Source organism: Phalangium opilio, unplaced genomic scaffold (genome assembly GCF_054372755.1).
Source record: "Phalangium opilio isolate 3A_F unplaced genomic scaffold, DU_Popi_V2 ptg000209l_1, whole genome shotgun sequence".
Classification (NCBI taxonomy): Eukaryota; Metazoa; Arthropoda; class Arachnida; order Opiliones; family Phalangiidae; genus Phalangium; species Phalangium opilio.
This window is the reverse complement of record NW_028324217.1, coordinates 279863-296872: the sequence shown is the minus strand read 5'-3', so window position 1 is coordinate 296872 and position 17010 is coordinate 279863. Positions and strand designations below refer to the sequence as shown.

Sequence of the window (17010 nt, the reverse complement as noted above, 5' to 3'; positions counted from 1 at the left end):
CTTCTCGCTCAAATGAGTTCGATTATGATAGGCCAGACTTTGTCTGTCAAAATAACCCTTCCCACAGGTTTCGCATTGAAAAGGTCTCTCTCCAGTATGCGATCGCGAATGCGATTTTAAACTACACCGATCAACGTAGCTTTTGCCGCATAATTCGCACTGGAAAGGTCTCTCGCCCGTATGAGTCAATCCGTGCCGGTTCAGGGCGTCGCGAGTGGCGAAGGCTCGTCCACAAACTTGGCATTTAAACGGTTTAATTCCTAAATGCGACCGTTTGTGTCGTGTATACGTGTAGCTGCGATTAAAGGATTGTCCGCAAATATTACAATGGTAGGGTTTCGCGTCGCTATGAGTTTTCAAATGTACGTTCAAATTATTTTTGACGGCGAATTTTTTCCCGCAAAATTCGCACTGGAAACGTTTATCGCCGGAATGAGTTTGTTTATGAGCGGAGAGATTACAGGAAGCGGAAAATCCCTTTCCGCAAAATTCGCAGACGTATTTTTTCCTATCTTGCTCGGTCGTGTGAATTTTCACGTGGCGCCTCAGGGCAATCTACGTTCAAAAGGGACCCATATTTATAACGTATACTAGCCAATCAAATTTGTTTTCCACACTAGACTAAAATCCATAACTAGGAAGTAAACTAAAAATTTTGGTTTTTAAGTTATGGGTTTCTAGAAATGCTTAAGGTACCACAGACAACTCGACACAATCGGAGCAATTTTGGGAAGCGCGTACAAAAATTAATCTTAACTAGAAGTGGGTGTAGTTTCCAGCTGGCGCCAGTGACGTTTGCGCGTAATTAAAATGATAATAATTAACATCGGCGTATTCTTCCGCGTAGGTTTTACTTCCAGCATCATTGACTAACTCGCTTTGGGTCTGTTCATTAAAATTTGGTCGCGTTTTCACGGTATTAACCCTATTTTTCCTTCTAGTGGGCTCTCCTTTGTGAAGTCGGGCATGCGCAGTTAGGTTTCCCCTCAAGGCGAAGGTCTTTTCACACGAATCGCATTTGAAGGGCCGTTCGCCTGTGTGCGTGCGACTATGGGTGACCAAGTGCGAGCTTTGAACGAATTTCTTATCGCAAACTTTACACGAATATTTCTTTTCCTTCGTATGCGTTCGTGTATGGGCGATTAAACTACATCGCGTCCTAAAAGCTTTCTGGCAAGTTTCGCATTTGAAAGGTTTTTCACCAGTGTGAACGCGAGTGTGATCGGCCAGCTCTAATTTGCGAACGAAGGCCTTATCGCAATGTTGGCATTTATACGGTCTATCACCCGCGTGAACTTGTACGTGAACTTGGTAACTGTATTTGTAAGCGAATGTTTTATGGCACAAATCGCATTTGTACGGTTTGGTCCCCAAATTATCAATATTTTCTTCGTGTATTTTTTGATGTAAAACTAAGGCTCCTTTCACGTTAAAACCGACTTGGCACAAATCACATTGATACGGTTTTTCGCCTGTGTGCGTTTGATAGTGACGTCGAAGTTTACCGGGTGTAAAGAAGGTTTTTTCGCAAAGGTCGCATTTGTGGGGCCGAATTCCCGCGTGAATTACCACGTGACCTTTTAAGGTTTCGGGTCGGGCGTAAGACTTGCCACAAATCGAGCAAAGATAGGGTTTAGCGTCCGTGTGACAAACCGAATGATTCAATAAGTTGCTTTTGTTGCGAAACGATTTCCGACAAATGTCGCAGTTAAAGGGTCTCTCCCCCGTATGTATTCGCTTGTGAACCGTCAATCTTTGCATGGTGGGGAACCCTTTCCCGCAAAATTCGCAGACTAAACGCCGTAGGGCCCGATCTCCCACGTGACTTTTCACATGTTCTTTCAGGCATATCTGTTTACGGGTAAATTTACTTCCAATTAATGGACTTCCAGAGCTAACACGATAAATGCTTAAGCGGTTGCGCGGTCAACTGACCAATATGGGACTGAGACGAGTTGGGACTAAAAATACGAAATGGCAAACCTCGCAATTAATTGAATTTACAGCCATTGATTAAATTGGAATTCTAGTTTCTTTTTTAATCAAAATTTCTTCTACATTTTCCAACATGAGACTTGGCATTTCTAATTTCGCTTAAGTCTTAGAAAAAATGGGGGTAAGTGGCGGATGGTGCGACCGGGGCCTGCCCGGCCAAGGAGAAATTATAAAAATGAACGTTACTAGTTAAAGGGGGATCGTCCGACGGCACGTCATTGGCGGCTACTTTGGGTACCTTATCTTTCTTAGCTGACCCTTCCCCGGATTTGGAAGTACTTCTACGGGGTTTTCCCCGACTGGGTTGTCCCTTATGATGGTATCTAGTATGTTCGACCAAACCATTCCTGGCAGCGAAACTCTTTCCGCAATATTCGCAATGAAAGGGTTTCTCGCCCGTATGAAGTCGAACGTGCGTGTCCATCGTGGTCTTCCTGGCAAATGTTTTATCGCAATACTGGCATTTAAAGGGTCGTTCGCCGGTATGCGTCCTCAAATGATACTGCAATCCCTGAAGGGCCGCGAAACTCTTCGGGCAATGCTGGCATTGATGGGGCTTCTCACCCGTGTGAGTTCTCTGGTGAACTCTCATGGCGTTCGAATGTTTAAAGGTGTTGCCGCAAACGTCGCATTGATAGGGTCTCTCCCCGGTATGCGATCGCATATGCGCTTCCAAGTTACTTCCGCGCGGAAATACTTTCTTGCAAATTTCGCACGGGTAGTTTTTATCGTGCGTGTCCATGTGAATCGTCAAATATCGTTGGATCGGAAACCCTTTTCCACATAATTCGCAAACGTAACTTTTCTCATCGCCGTGTAATTTCTCGTGTAAAGCCAGTTTGTGTTTTTCGACAAACCCTTTGTCGCAGGTGGAGCATTGATACGGTTTACCGCCAGTGTGCGTGGTTTTATGAAGGCGTAATTGGTATTGCGACGCGAATTTAATTTCGCATAAATTGCAGGAGAACTGTTTAACGTCGGAATGCGAAAGAACGTGCCGTCGCAAATTCCTGGCGCTGGAATAGGAATTTCCGCATTCGTCGCAAACGAAGGCTCGAACGCCGGTATGCGTAACGGAATTTAAATGAACTTCCAGCGTCATTTTATTCGCGTAACTATTTCCGCAAAGGTCGCATTTAAAAGGTTTCGCGTTAGAGTGAGTTTTCGCGTGAATACGAAGCAGGTGTTTTTGAGCGAAATTCTTTCCGCACGTTTCGCAAACGTGACCTTCCCCAGTCTTTTGCCGTCCCACGATTTTCTACACAAACATTTTAAGGGATTACTTAATTACAATTATTTTGCCCCTTGAATTTTTTAAGCTCTTAAGATAAGACGGACAACATTCTAACCAAATAGTGGCCCCACAATCGCGCATGCGTCTTTGATAATAAATTAAATTAATTAAACTTCAGGAATGACTTCATTTATTCTACAATGACAAACAATCAAGCTTTTGTAAAACATCTTTTTTTTTTCTCCTACAGTTTATGACCGTTTAGTTTGTTTAAAATGACCTTTCTTAATTAAATATTTAAAATATTAAATAATTAAATACCCACTTAAATTAATTCAATAGGTGGCAGTTACAACTGCGTGTAATAACTGCCGGGTGGCGGCATAATCGAGGATTGAGGGTAATTACCAAAATTAAAATAATTTACATTTGAAAATTCCGCGAACGACATATTTTCTTCGGTACCGCGCGTGGAGGGCCCGCTTTTTCCGCGCGAATTTCCGTCCGGATTTGGTTTTTTCCGCGGCGGTTTTTCCACGCCGGTATGTACTCTCATATGCGCGATTAATTGCGAACCAATAATAAAGGTTTTCTCGCAGAGTTCGCACTTGATAGTTTGTTCTCCGGTATGAGTGCGCAAATGTTGCGTCAATTGCGCTTTCAACGTGTACCTTTTGGCGCAATATTCGCACTGAAACGGTCTCTCCCCCGTATGGGTCAAGGCGTGACCTCTGACCTTAAAGCGTGTGGCGAACCCCTTACCACATATTTCGCATTTATGGGGTTTGACCCCGGCGTGTAAGAGAGTGTGAAGTCTCAGGGCGTCGTTCGACGAAAAGGATTTTCCGCACGTCACGCATAAATGCGATTTGATTCCCGTGTGTATATTCAGGTGTTTCTCGAGAACTTGTTTATAAGCGAAACCTTTTCCGCACTGTTCGCAGACGTAAGGCTTTTCACCCGTGTGACGTCGCTTGTGAACGATCAAATTGTTTAATCGCGTGAATTCCTTGCCGCAGACTTCGCAAACCCAAAGCTGTTGTTCGCTTTTGACCACGTGAATTTTCATGTGTTGTCTTAACGTGTGCTACGCGTGCGAATATATACACATACGCGTGCCGATATTAGCTTCATCTTTTTTTGCGATTTCCACACATGCTTAAGAAAGCGAATAAAAATTCTGACCAATAGGGGGGCACTCGAAAATTAACGTGGTTTTTTTGGGTTTTTTAAGTAGTAATACTAACCGAGGTAAACTTGAAATAAATTAAATAATGTGTATCACGTGACTATGAGTTAAGATTCAAATGGCACATTGACAAATAGGAACATTGATTTTTCACACGGTGACTCGTTAGGGGAGGGGGGGTTAATTAAATTAAAAGGAACTGAGCTACAACTGCGTGTAATAATTTCCGGGTGGGACCATAGTAGGGGGTTGATAACCTCCAAAACTGAAGTAATCAACGCCAGTATACTCGGTGTTAAAGGTCTGTTCTGATTCTGTGGTATTGGCCGTTTGATTGGCGACGGTCGCGGCTTTCTTTCGTTCCCTCTTGGATTTACTGGGGTATTTCTTGCGTGGTTTGTCGGAACGGGGCGCCTTTTCACCCGTATGCGTTCTCATGTGAACCTTCAATTGGTAACTCTGAGGGAATCCCTTGGAACAGACCGTACAAGGATACGGTCTTTCGCCGGTATGTCCCCGTTTATGCACCGTTAACTGGTAGCTCTGCGTGTAACTTTTCTGACAAATATCGCATTGATAGGGTCTCTGTCCCGTATGCGTCCGCATGTGAACCACCAGTTGGGTGCTCAACGTGAAGCGTTTCTGACAAACTTCGCACTGATGCGACCGTTCCCCGGTGTGAGTTAAATTATGAATATTTAGTTTTTCGCGCGTCGTGAAACATTTTCCGCATGTTTCGCATTTGTGCGGTTTGTAGCCCGTATGGGAACGCGTGTGAAGTTGCAAGGAAGCGCTTTGCGCGAATGATTTGCCGCAAACCGTGCACAGATACGATCTAGCTCCGCTGTGAACGACGGCGTGTTTGGTTAAGACGTGTTTATAAGCGAAATCCTTTCCGCACACTTCGCACTGATAGGGTTTGGCGCCCGTGTGAACTTTCGTGTGAACGTACAGACTCTTTTGCGACTTGAAATTCTTTCCGCATATTTCGCATAAAATGCGTTTCTTATCTTCGCCATTTTCGGAATGAGTTTTCATGTGCTTTTTCAGACTCAGCTACAATGGTTTCATTTTGGGGAAATAATTACAAGGATATCTTTTTTAAACGGTAAAAATGCTTAAGAACGATTCTAACCAATGGGAGCTCGTCGTCCAATCGCGATCGCGGAAAAAAACGCCATAAGTGTGCGTCGAATGAGGTTATATGGTGTGAAAAATCAAGTTTCCTATCTTACCTGAAATATAGTCTATAGAATCTAAAAATAAATGAGGTGTAAATTAAAATTTCATCGGAGTTCCCAATTTATTCCTTTCACATTAGATACAACTTTATTAGGCCTTGGTAAGCGCTTACAAATTACAAAGGGGTATAATAATTTCCGGGTGTGAGCATAGTCGTCGGGTAATAATTAAAATTCAAAAAGTCAACACCGGTTTCCGCGATCCTTTCTTCCGTCGCGGAAGCGGCATTCGGTGCCTTTTTCCGAGCATGCGTAATAACCCCACCGGAAGTAGGGGCGGCAGCGACGTTCGAGCTTGTACTCGAAGCCGCCTGACTATTAGACGATTTGCGATTAGTCTTTTCACGAGTGTGCGTTCGCAAATGAACAGTTAGGTTATATCGTTGACTGAAGCGTTTGTGACAGATTTCGCATTCGTGGGGTCTCTCCCCGGTGTGAGTTCGCATATGCAGCGTGATTTTCTCTCGCGTGATAAAACATCTTCCGCAGACGTTGCATTTGTGAGGTTTAACGGTAGAGTGCGATCGCATATGCGCCGAGAGGGAACCGCTTTGAGCGTAAGCTTTACCACAAATAGTGCACAACCAGGGTCTGGCGTCGCCGTGAATGGCGCTGTGATTGATCAAAATCGTGCGATTGGCAAAGTCCTTTCCGCACACTTCGCAAATGAAGGGTCGTTCGCCCGTGTGCTTTCTCCGGTGCACCGCCAGGTAACATTTCTGAGTGAATCCTCGACCACACACTTCGCATATGAACTGTTTCAATTCGCCCGTATGCGTTTTCAAGTGGAGTTTCAGAAATCGCTAAGATGATCAGAATCATGTTAATATCTTTTCAAGTTTGGCCGATTTCCACACTAAAAATGCTACGGACAGCCGTCACGTCACATCACACCAGACCATGGTTTCACAATTGAGTAAAGAATTGGCTCTGATACGGGAAACCATAATATTCCCGCGTTAAAACCGCTTCCGCGTACTGACCATTTTCCGTCACCGAATTATTCCCCCGTATTTCAGCTAAATCCCGCTTCGTAGCATCCACTACACCACTAACCCCTGTGGAAGTAATTTCGGTGGCGGAAATTGATTTCCGCTTACTTCCCCTGTCTTTGGTATGCGTTCGTAAATGCACCGTTAAATTATATTTTTGACTGAAACGTTTATGACAGATTTCGCATTCGTGGGGTCGTTCCCCGGTATGAGTTAACAAGTGCAAGGCGACTTTTTCGCGCGTACAAAAACATCTACCGCAAGTTTCGCATTTATGAGGTTTAAAACCGGTATGACTTCGCATGTGACCGGCCAAGGAGCCATTTTGCGAAAAACTCTTGCCGCAAATGGTGCACAAATAAGGTCGAATTCCCGAATGAATTAAGGAGTGTTTCTTCAAGACATTCTTATTGGCGAAGTTCTTTAGACAGATTTCGCACTGATACGGTCTCTCCCCCGTGTGTTTTCGCTTGTGTATTGATAAGTAGGTTTTTTGAGCGAAGCTTTGGCCGCACATTTCGCACATGAAACGTTTAACGGCTCTCTCTCCAGCGTGCGTTTTCATGTGGTTCAGTAGATTCCGCTAAGTGGGGATTCACATTATAACCGCGTTAGTTTTTAACGGGGATTTCCGTGCTGTTTCCACACTAGAAATGCTAATTTTAGGCCAAAACTTCGCACATTGTTAAAAGTGGAGAGAAAACTAAGCGAGCAACGGCAAATCATTGTTAGAATTTTTAATACAATTTTTGTTTATCAATAATACAAAGATTGTCCTTTTAATCATAATAATTACCCACCCGTAAACTAATTTAATTTTAATTACTGGGAAGACTCGAGATAACCAACGGTAGTAAACCGGCCAAGGGACCATTCACTCGGAAGTAATAAATCTATAAAAGCCCTACCCTTCACGACTCGAGGGATCGGCGTGATTAGCCCCTCGGTGAAACTCAATTTATAATTAAGGACCCGAACTGTTAATTACTTACTAAAGTTGAGTGTAATAATTCCCAGGGGGCATCATAGTTGGTTGGTAAGCGAAACCGAAATAATCTATTGCCGCGGCGTTTTCGTTAAACAATCGTTGTTCCGCGGCGGAATTCGCAGCGGCTGCTGGTCCCTTTTTCCGCGATTTAAAATAATCGGGGTTCGAACCGGAAGCTTCGGCGGTGGTCAGCAAAGCGATGGCCCCACTACTACCGCCGGGATTGTTATTATCGTCACCGGGGTTGACCACCGATTTCTTACGAGTTTTATCGCGATTGTGGCTGCGTAAATGGACCGTCAAGTTGTATTTTTGACTGAAGCGTTTTTGGCAGATTTCGCATTGATGGGGGCGTTCACCCGTGTGAGTTAACATGTGCAAATTAAGTTTTTCTTTGACGATAAAGCCTTTGCCGCACATTTCGCATTTATGAGGTTTATAACCGGTATGACTGCGCATGTGCATAAAGAGCGTTCCGTTTTGCCGGAATGATTTGCCACAAATGACGCATAAATGCGGCCGATTATTCGTGTGAATCAGAGCGTGTTTTGAAAGGACGTTTTTATTGCCGAAATTCTTGCCGCAAACCTCGCATTGGTAGGGTCTTTCGCCCGTATGTTGCCGGTTATGAATGGTCAAGTAGCATTTTTGTCGAAAACCTTTTCCGCAGACTTCGCACATATATCGCTCGTCATCCGTGTGGGTTTTCATGTGTTGTTTCAACGTGTGCTAAACGTACAAGTGTCAAATGTTAACACCCGGGAAAAACGAACGATATATATAGATTTCCACACTAAAAATGTTACGAAGTCAACGCAAAAGGGTCCCCTCCCCCCAAACAAGGAAACAGCCAATCAATAGCCTTCAAAATGACTTTAATAATTCGCAAAATAATTTGATTGGTAATTAAAGTAAGTCGGTGGTGGGGCTGGTGGTGGGGCTGGTACTGGGGTTGACTCTGGCAAGTACTTGGCGTCCGACTGGACGGGTAGTTGCTCGGAGACTTCGTCAGCATCGCGAGCCTTCTTGCCGTTTTTCTTCTTCTCGCGATCGTGCGTTCGCAAATGAACCGTTAAATTATAAGGTTGACTAAAGCGTTTTCCGCAAACGTGGCAATGATGGGGTCTTTCGCCCGTATGCGTTCTCGTGTGATAGATCCATTTTTCGCGCGTGCTAAAGGCTTTTTGGCAATGTTCGCACTGATGCGGTTTTTCTCCCGTATGTAATCGCGTGTGCAGAAGGAGACTGGCGCTTTGCGCGAAAGCTTTGCCACAAATCGGGCACAAAAACGATTTCCCCTTATGAATGAAACCGTGCGCTCGCAAGATCTTTTTATTGCGAAATGTTTTGCCGCAGACGTCGCATGGAAAGGGCCGTTCGCCCGTATGAAGTAATCGGTGACATTTTAAGTAACTGAGTTGCGAAAAGCCCAAGCCACATTCTTCGCAGACGAAACGTTTTTGCCGAGATTGACCAGTGTGCGTTTTCATGTGGGTCTTCATGTAACCCTAAAAAAAACGGGGGCCCCCCCTAATTGTTAGAAGAAGAAACCTTTCAAGAAAGATTTCCACACTAAAACAAAAATGCCTAAGATACCAATCGCAATTTTAATCGCAACTATTAATCACTATAACTTATAATATAACCCAATTATTTATTTATAAAACACATTTTTTTACAATCGCGATAAAAATATTGCAGTTTCTGTACATATTTATTTATTTATTTATTAATTAATTAATTAGTTTAATTAACTTAATTAACTTTATAATTGAGTGTAATAATTATTGGGTGGAACCATAGTGGGTGTTTGATAAGCGAAACCGAAGTAATCAAGGGCGGCACTGCTTTGTTCGCTAAACGCCTTTTGCTGTTCATTAAAACCGCCTCCGCCTCTCCGCGATTTATAATATTCCGCCGAACCAACATTTTCCGTCGCGATAACACTCCCGTCACCGATACCGCCACCAATTTCCGTGGCGGAATTCACCCCACCTCTTCGCCTAACTCCGTCGCGATTGTGACTCCGAATATGAATTTTCAAATTATTCTTTTGACTAAAGGCCTTGTTGCATATTTCGCAAGAATAGGGTCGTTCACCCGTGTGAATCAGGGCGTGGCGTCGCAAATCTCTCGGGGTCATGAAACACTTTCCACACGTATCGCATTTATGGGGCCTGTCTCCCGTATGCGTTCGCGAATGCGATTTCAGGTGTTGGCTATGCGCGAATGATTTTCCGCAAACCACGCATAAATACGGTTTATCGCCCGTATGCACGACGGAATGTTCTAATAACCGCCGTTTGTAGTAGAAATCTTTTCCGCACGTTTCGCATTGATAGGGTCTTTCCCCCGTGTGTTTTCGCTGGTGAACCGTTAAGTAGACCTTTTGAGCGAATCTGGCACCGCAGACGTCGCAAACGAAGCGTTTTTCGCGCGCGATTCCGGAATGGAGTTTCATGTGAGCTTTCAAATTGGTCTACGCGTTGTGTATATAATTTTATATAACATTAATGCCAAAAAAATTAAATAACTTTTGAATTTCCGCACTAAATAATGAATGCGTTTAAGAGAACCCAGAACCATTTTTGCTATAATAATTCGCCAGCGGTTTTTACATCTGATTATAAAAATTAGCGTGCGGCATTACAGCGGGTTGGTAACTTTGAAAAGGACCGTAAATAAAATGTTCGTGATCGGAATAATCCATTAAGATGGGCCTTTCTTCGGCGGAAACGTTATTATCCAGTCTCTTCCGCGAAACCGCTTCCGAATGGGGCGTATTTCCTTCCGAGGTTCCGCTACCGCTACCGGGGGAAGTGGATTTCTTTTTTCTAGTCCTATCTCTATCGTGGGTTCTATAATGAACTGTCAAGTTGTATTTCTGACTAAACCTTTTATGGCAAACAAGGCACTCGTGGGGTCTCTCGCCCGTATGCGTTAAAATGTGAAGATTCAACTTATCGCGAATGGGGAAGCTTTTTCCGCACGTTTCGCATTTGTGAGGTTTATATCCGGTGTGCGTTCTATTGTGCAGGAGTAGAGAGGCGCTCCGGCCAAAGGCCTTTCCGCAGACGTCGCATTGATAGGGTTTCGCGTCCGTATGGGCCACTCGATGCGCTTCTAAAACCCTCTTAATGTGAAAACCTTTTCCGCACGTTTCGCAAACGAACGGTTTCTCTCCGGTGTGCTTACGTTTATGAATTTTAAGGCAGGTTATTTTCGCGAAGCCTTGGCCGCATTCTTCGCAGATGAATCGTTTCAAGCGACTCTCCCCCGTATGCGTTTTGACGTGCGCACGTCGAGCGTACTATAGTCAAAAAATATACAGACGTTGTTGAAACGTCGGCCACAAACTATTCTAGATTTCCACACTAAAAAGGCTTTAAAAGGCTTGCATATATCCCCAAGTTACAACTGCGTATAATAATTGTTTTGAATGGCACCACCAAAATGAAAGTAACTTTGATCCGAGTTCGTAACAAATTCGTGAAATTTATTATTTTCCGCGACGGAATTAATTTCGGCGGGCGCTATTTTCTCGGCGTATTTTTTATTTTGCCGCGCGTGAGTTCGCATATGGACCGTTAAATTATATTTTTGACTAAATTTCTTTAAGCAGATTTCGCATTGATGGGGCCGTTCACCCGTGTGAGTTAAAGCGTGAAGTCTCAATTTATCTTTGACGGCGAAACTTTTTCCGCACGTTTCGCATTTATGGGGTTTATTTCCGGTATGAATACGACTATGTTGTCTTAAAGTGGCCTTTTGCGTAAAGGCCTTTCCGCAAACGGGGCACAAGTAAGCTCTTTCACCCGTGTGAACGGGGGCGTGAATTTTCAAGAGGGCCATTTTGTAAAAATCCTTCCCACAAATTTGGCATTTGTAAGAGTTGCCGGCGTGACGTCGTTTATGGGCGTTTAGACAGTAACTTCGCGCGAAGGCCTCTCCACATTCTTCGCAGACGAACCGTTTCACGCGGCTTTCCCCCGTGTGAGTTAACATGTGATTTTTCAGCGAGTACTAAATAAAATGATTGAAGGGGGGTCATTAAATGAACAAGGGCTATCTATGGTCCGAGCTTCCGGAGATTTCCACACTAAAAATACATAGCTCTACATCCACCCAAAATCTACTTCCGATATTATAATCATTACTTCCGAATTAAAATTTACTACGAAAAGAAATCGATACGTGGCTGCACTGCCGCGGTGGACGATGGGTAAAAAGGGTACTGAAATGGGCCCCCGGAATCCGAACCCTGATTATCACCATCCGGAAGTAAATTAGTAGTAGTACTATCGGAAGTGGGGGTCGCCTTATCCTTAACTTTACTTCCCTTTTTACTTCCGGCCCTATCGTGGGTTCGCCTATGCACCGTTAAATTATGTTTCTGACTGAATCTCTTAAAGCAGATTTCGCATTGATGCGGCCTCTCACCCGTATGGGTTAACAAGTGAAGATTAAGTCTATTGCGAATAGTGAAACTTTTGCCGCATTGCTGGCAATGATAAGGCTTATATCCCGTATGGAGTCGAGTATGCAAATACAGCGCGGAATTCTGCGTAAAAGATTTACCGCAAACGTTACACAAATACGCTTTAACTCCCGAATGAGTGATCAAATGAGTTTTTAAAACGCTTTTCGAGACGAAACCTTTGCGACAGATTTCGCAAACGAAGGGTGTGTCGCCCGTGTGTTTTCTTCGATGCGATTTCAAATCGTTGAGTTGGGCGAATTGGTGAGCGCAATATTCGCAAACGTATTTTTTCAGTCGACTTTCTCCCGTATGCGTTTTCAAATGACGTGTCATTGCGTACTAAATATCAATTAAATTAAATGCGATTTTAAACTTTTAATGACGATTAAACTCGATGGATTTCCACACTAGAAATACCGTTACCCAATAAAGCAAGCAACGAATACATTAATTACAAACGCAATTAATTTTATTCCTACCCAGCAACGGCAATTTAATTACAAATTACGTAACGAGTTTTTAGAAGATAATATTAATTACCGATTCAAACCTTGCATTTAATTGTTTATAAATTCGTCTTTTAAAAAAATGTAAACTAACTAACCGAGATTAAAATTAATTGAAATAATTAACCAGGTCCCAAAAAAAAAATTAACTAAATTTAAACTCGCGTGGGAAATTACATTTTTCTCCGATTAATATGATAATTATAATTAATTACAATTAATTACAATTGAGTGTAATAATTAGCGGGCGGAACCATCGTAGGTTGATAACCAAAGTTAAAATATTCCAAACCGGCGGCTTCCGCGAATAACCTATCTTCGGCGGAATGCGCCGGCGCTAATTTTTTCCGTACTTTATTAAAATGTTCGGGATGTATGGCGGAACCTTCGGCAAACATGGCGGCGGCGGGTCCGGCGATATTTTCGTCGGAAGTCGATTTTTTGCGACTTTTCTCGCGAGTATGCGTTCGCAAATGCACGGTTAAGTTATATTTCTGACTGAATCGTTTGCTGCAAATTTCGCACTGATGCGGTCTCTCTCCCGTATGCGTCAATAAATGTAAGGTCAATTTTTCGCGAACGGCGAAACATTTTCCGCACGTTTCGCATTTGTGAGGTTTAAATCCGGTATGACTGCGCATGTGCGTTTGCATGGAACCGTTCTTGGCGAATGATTTGCCGCACACCGTGCACAAATACGATTTGATGCCGGTATGCACGACCGAGTGATTTTTGAAAATAGATTTATTGGCAAAATCGCGTCCGCATATCTCGCATTGGTAGGGTCTCTCGCCCGTGTGTTTCCGCTTGTGAACGGCTAGGTACGTCTTCTGAGTGAAACCCTGGCCACAAACCTCGCACATAAAAGGACGCTCCGGTCGGTCTCGCATGTGCGTTTTCAAGTGCCGTTTAAGGTTCAACTGCGAACGGGACACAATGTGTCAGATTCTCAACGCCATTCAACTAAGTCATTTCATTTCATTTCATTTTTTCCACACTAAAAATGCTTATCTTATTCTTCAGCGCGGCCTTTTGGACCAAGGGTTTCATCTCTAGGCCTTGGACTTATACCTAGCTGCGCATGCGCGCCCGTCACTTTCAACATGGACCCCCATCCCACCCATTTAAACGTATCATTTCGCAGCAAATACTTCTCTTATTAAAAATACCATCGCATTTATTTACTAACAATAACGTGTTAACTATAACGGAACAAGGTTCAAGGTTCAAAGTTCAAGATACGGGGGGGGGTGTAACTAGGTATATATGTTTGAAATTTCAACATTGTAAACAGTATATATAGATCAAATAGTATTAAAGATTGCTACTAGAGTAGGGCTCAAATAACCAGTAAGTATAACGATGAACCCGCGTGACCTTTCTTTCCCCTAAAAGATAGGCTTAACTACAATTGCGTGTAATATCCTCCAGGTGGCACCATTGAATTTTGATAAGAAGCGAAATTAAAATAATCAACGGCGGCGTTTTCCGTAAACAATCTATCTTCCGCGGCGGCGGAAGCGGGTAACTTTTTCGCCCTAGCTTTAAAATAATCCACGTGCATTCCCGAGGTTTCGGGCGCGAACATGGCGACGGCGGCGGAAACCGCGGCGGCAGAAGGTAGCGTCGACGGATTTTCGTCGGTGGTGGACCTTTTGCGACTCTTTTCGCGAGTGTGCGTTCGCAAATGCACCGTCAAGTTGTACTTTTGGCTGAAACGTTTATTGCAGACTTCGCATTGATGGGGACGTTCGCCGGTATGCGTTAGAATATGCAATTGCAGTTTCTCTCGAACGGCGAAACTTTTTCCGCAAGTTTCGCATTTATGGGGTTTATAACCGGTATGGCTGCGCATATGCGCTTGCATGGAGCCATTCTGCGCGAAAGCCTTGCCACAAATGACGCACAAGAAGGGTCTGGCGCCCGTATGGACGACGGCGTGGTTCATGTAAATGGATTTCTTGGCAAAATCCTTGCCGCAAATCTCGCATTGATAGGGTCTCTCCCCGGTATGTTTTCGTTTATGGACGGATAAGTAGGTTTTCTGAGTGAAGCCTTGTCCGCACATCTCGCAGACGTACCGCTTCTCCCGGCTCTCCCCGGTATGCGTCTTCATGTGACGTTTCAAATTCAGCTAAGCCCGGAAATGGGGCGAATGGGGGGGAAGTCAATCAGGCGCCATAAACATATCGCCATTACTTATATAGATTGTCCACACTAGGTATACTTAAGGGGGGCCAGGTGGCGGCAAATGGGCCACGCTCGCGCCAATCATAATTCTTACGCAACAATTTAACCCCCCGCCTCTTAAATGTCAAAGGTCAAAACGTTTTTGTCGCAAATACAATAGTGGTGAAGATAATTTATATAAATATGATGTCGTTCTATAATGTCTTGAAAATTTTAATATCTGTTGCTTCAGGCAATTCATTCATAGAGTATTATTAGTTTAATGTGACGCGCGCAAATGTTTACTATTTTATAATATTCACGAGTCAGTCAATTAACCCCTCCCATATACATTTCAAGTTTCGGATCATTTTTTAAATCGAAAATATGATCGGTGTTCAATATGCAAGTGCTAAAATAACACTAGGATATTCAACACTTACATTTTTGATCTTGAAAAATGAACAAAACTAACTAATTTTTAACATCAAGAAGTTCACGTATTACGAGGATTTTTGGGGATGGGTCAGGTATTAATGAATGAAAGGATAATTAGTAAAAAGTAATTATAGCACGCGTCTACAATCGGTAAGAAATAGGTCAAAGTTTAAGAGTGAAAACTGAAACCCTTTTCCCCCCGTCACACAAGTGACAAAATTGAGGAAGATCTAAAGGTACTAACGTGTGAAGAAAATTCACAAAAACTAATCCAAGTAACCCCACCCCCACTCCCTTAGTTTTATAACGAATGATAAGTACTAAATTGGAATTAATACTACTACAACTAGTAGCAAAATAGGACAAAGGAACAACTTATCACCCTAAATATGGAAACTTAAAATCGCGTATTTTCGGCAATTTCTTAATTATAAATACCATGATTTTTCCTAAGCCTAAATTAAGCAACGTTTCAAAATATGATATCGAAGATTTACCATAAATGGCAAATAAATTCGCAATGGAGCAACAACGCAATGTTGCTTATATATTTGTTGCTTATACAAAACAACACCTGTAAAATCGTTGATCACTGGGCACACGATGATAAAACGCGTTAAAACCCTACTGAACAACTCGGTAATTAAAAACTGCAATTAAGTCGTTTTAAATTGTCAATTGTTCGCTTAAATGTTCGCACAAACAGTTTTAGTTGTTGGTTCGTTATTTGCCAACGAATTTTGTGTCCTCGGGATACGCGGCAATTTTTGGTTGCAAAAAAAAAATTGAAATACGATGTTCGCGCAATTTGTTTTGCAAACAAACAAAAAAATCAAATTCACCGTAAAATAACCAATTTCTCTAAAATACCTCGTTGGTATTTCAAAGAATGCGAATGTGTGTACTTTTGTCGTCGTCGTAGACGTTACTTACCATTTTTGTTTGCGTCATTTTTTATATCAAATTAGTGTTTGTTGGTTTTTAAATCCCAAATAAGTTGAGATTTTTATAATAATATGTTTGTTTTTTGAATAAATTATCATAAACAGTGATGAAATATATATATATATAGATATAATTTTGTTATTGTTTATATTATATTGGTTAAGTCCAAGGCTTAGCCGGCCAGACTTTTAAAGGGCACAACTACTAAGTTAAGAAACCCAATTGGTGTCGAAGCTCCTATTGGTTAGAAGGTTGACCTGGGCTCTCTTAAGCATTTGTAGTGTGGAAATCTACGTCATATGCCTCGACTAAGCAACAAACCAATCGAGTAGGCTTAGGAATCTCTCTCTCTCTCGACAATTCAAGCTTTGAAAGCCCAAACCTTTAAAAGGATTGAGCTAACAAATCTCTCCTCGACTAAAAACTCAAGGGTTAGTTTCACCTATTATATTTGTCCTAAAACACTTAATTACCTTAATTAGCATTAATTTACGTCTAATTACGCCACGGACTTTAGATTAATTACTTTATAATCGTCGCTTATTTTGACGATTTAATTAATTAAGATAGGTGTAACTAACCCTTGAAGGGGAATTGTTGGAAGGATGGGTGGGTGGTTGGGTTCTTTTACAAGTAGATTACTCTCCAAAAGTTCAAAGGTTAAACTGATTATAGATGCCTGATAGACAAGGTTAAATGATATTAGAGGTTATTCTATAGACCCAATTTTAAGCTAGGAACGCATGCATGCTTATTAATGTTAGTGTTAAACTTATGATGACGTCAGTCACTAGAGAGTAATCTACCATTGTTGATAACGCCAATGTATTGAT

The 17010-nt window shown here is 42.5% G+C and overlaps 2 protein-coding genes across 2 annotated transcripts in view; both read right to left on the bottom strand.

The window, feature by feature from the left end:
* Positions 1–17010, bottom strand: part of LOC149618081 (uncharacterized) — a 138792-nt gene that overhangs the window by 98122 nt on the left and 23660 nt on the right. The window lies entirely within an intron of this gene.
* LOC149618082 (uncharacterized) lies at positions 6469–8368 on the bottom strand. Its single transcript, XM_089855106.1, has 3 exons — positions 7644–8368; positions 7333–7354; positions 6469–7234 (listed from the first exon to the last, which is right to left on the bottom strand). The coding sequence occupies exons 1-3, from the start codon at positions 8348–8350 to the stop codon at positions 6566–6568; spliced, it is 1398 nt and encodes a 465-aa protein (XP_089711232.1). The 5' UTR covers positions 8351–8368; the 3' UTR covers positions 6469–6565.

Excerpts from the sequence above, each read along its gene's own strand:
- LOC149618082 (XM_089855106.1), bottom strand. The coding sequence starts at position 8,350 with ATGAAAACCCACACGGATGACGAGCGATATATGTGCGAAGTCTGCGGA. Across the intron at positions 7,355-7,643 it reads AATTATTACACTCAACTTTA|TTTTCTCTCCACTTTTAACA; the intron begins GTAAGTAATTAA and ends TTGCTCGCTTAG. Across the intron at positions 7,235-7,332 it reads TTCTCTCCACTTTTAACAAT|CGGAATCTACTGAACCACAT; the intron begins GTGCGAAGTTTT and ends ATCCCCACTTAG.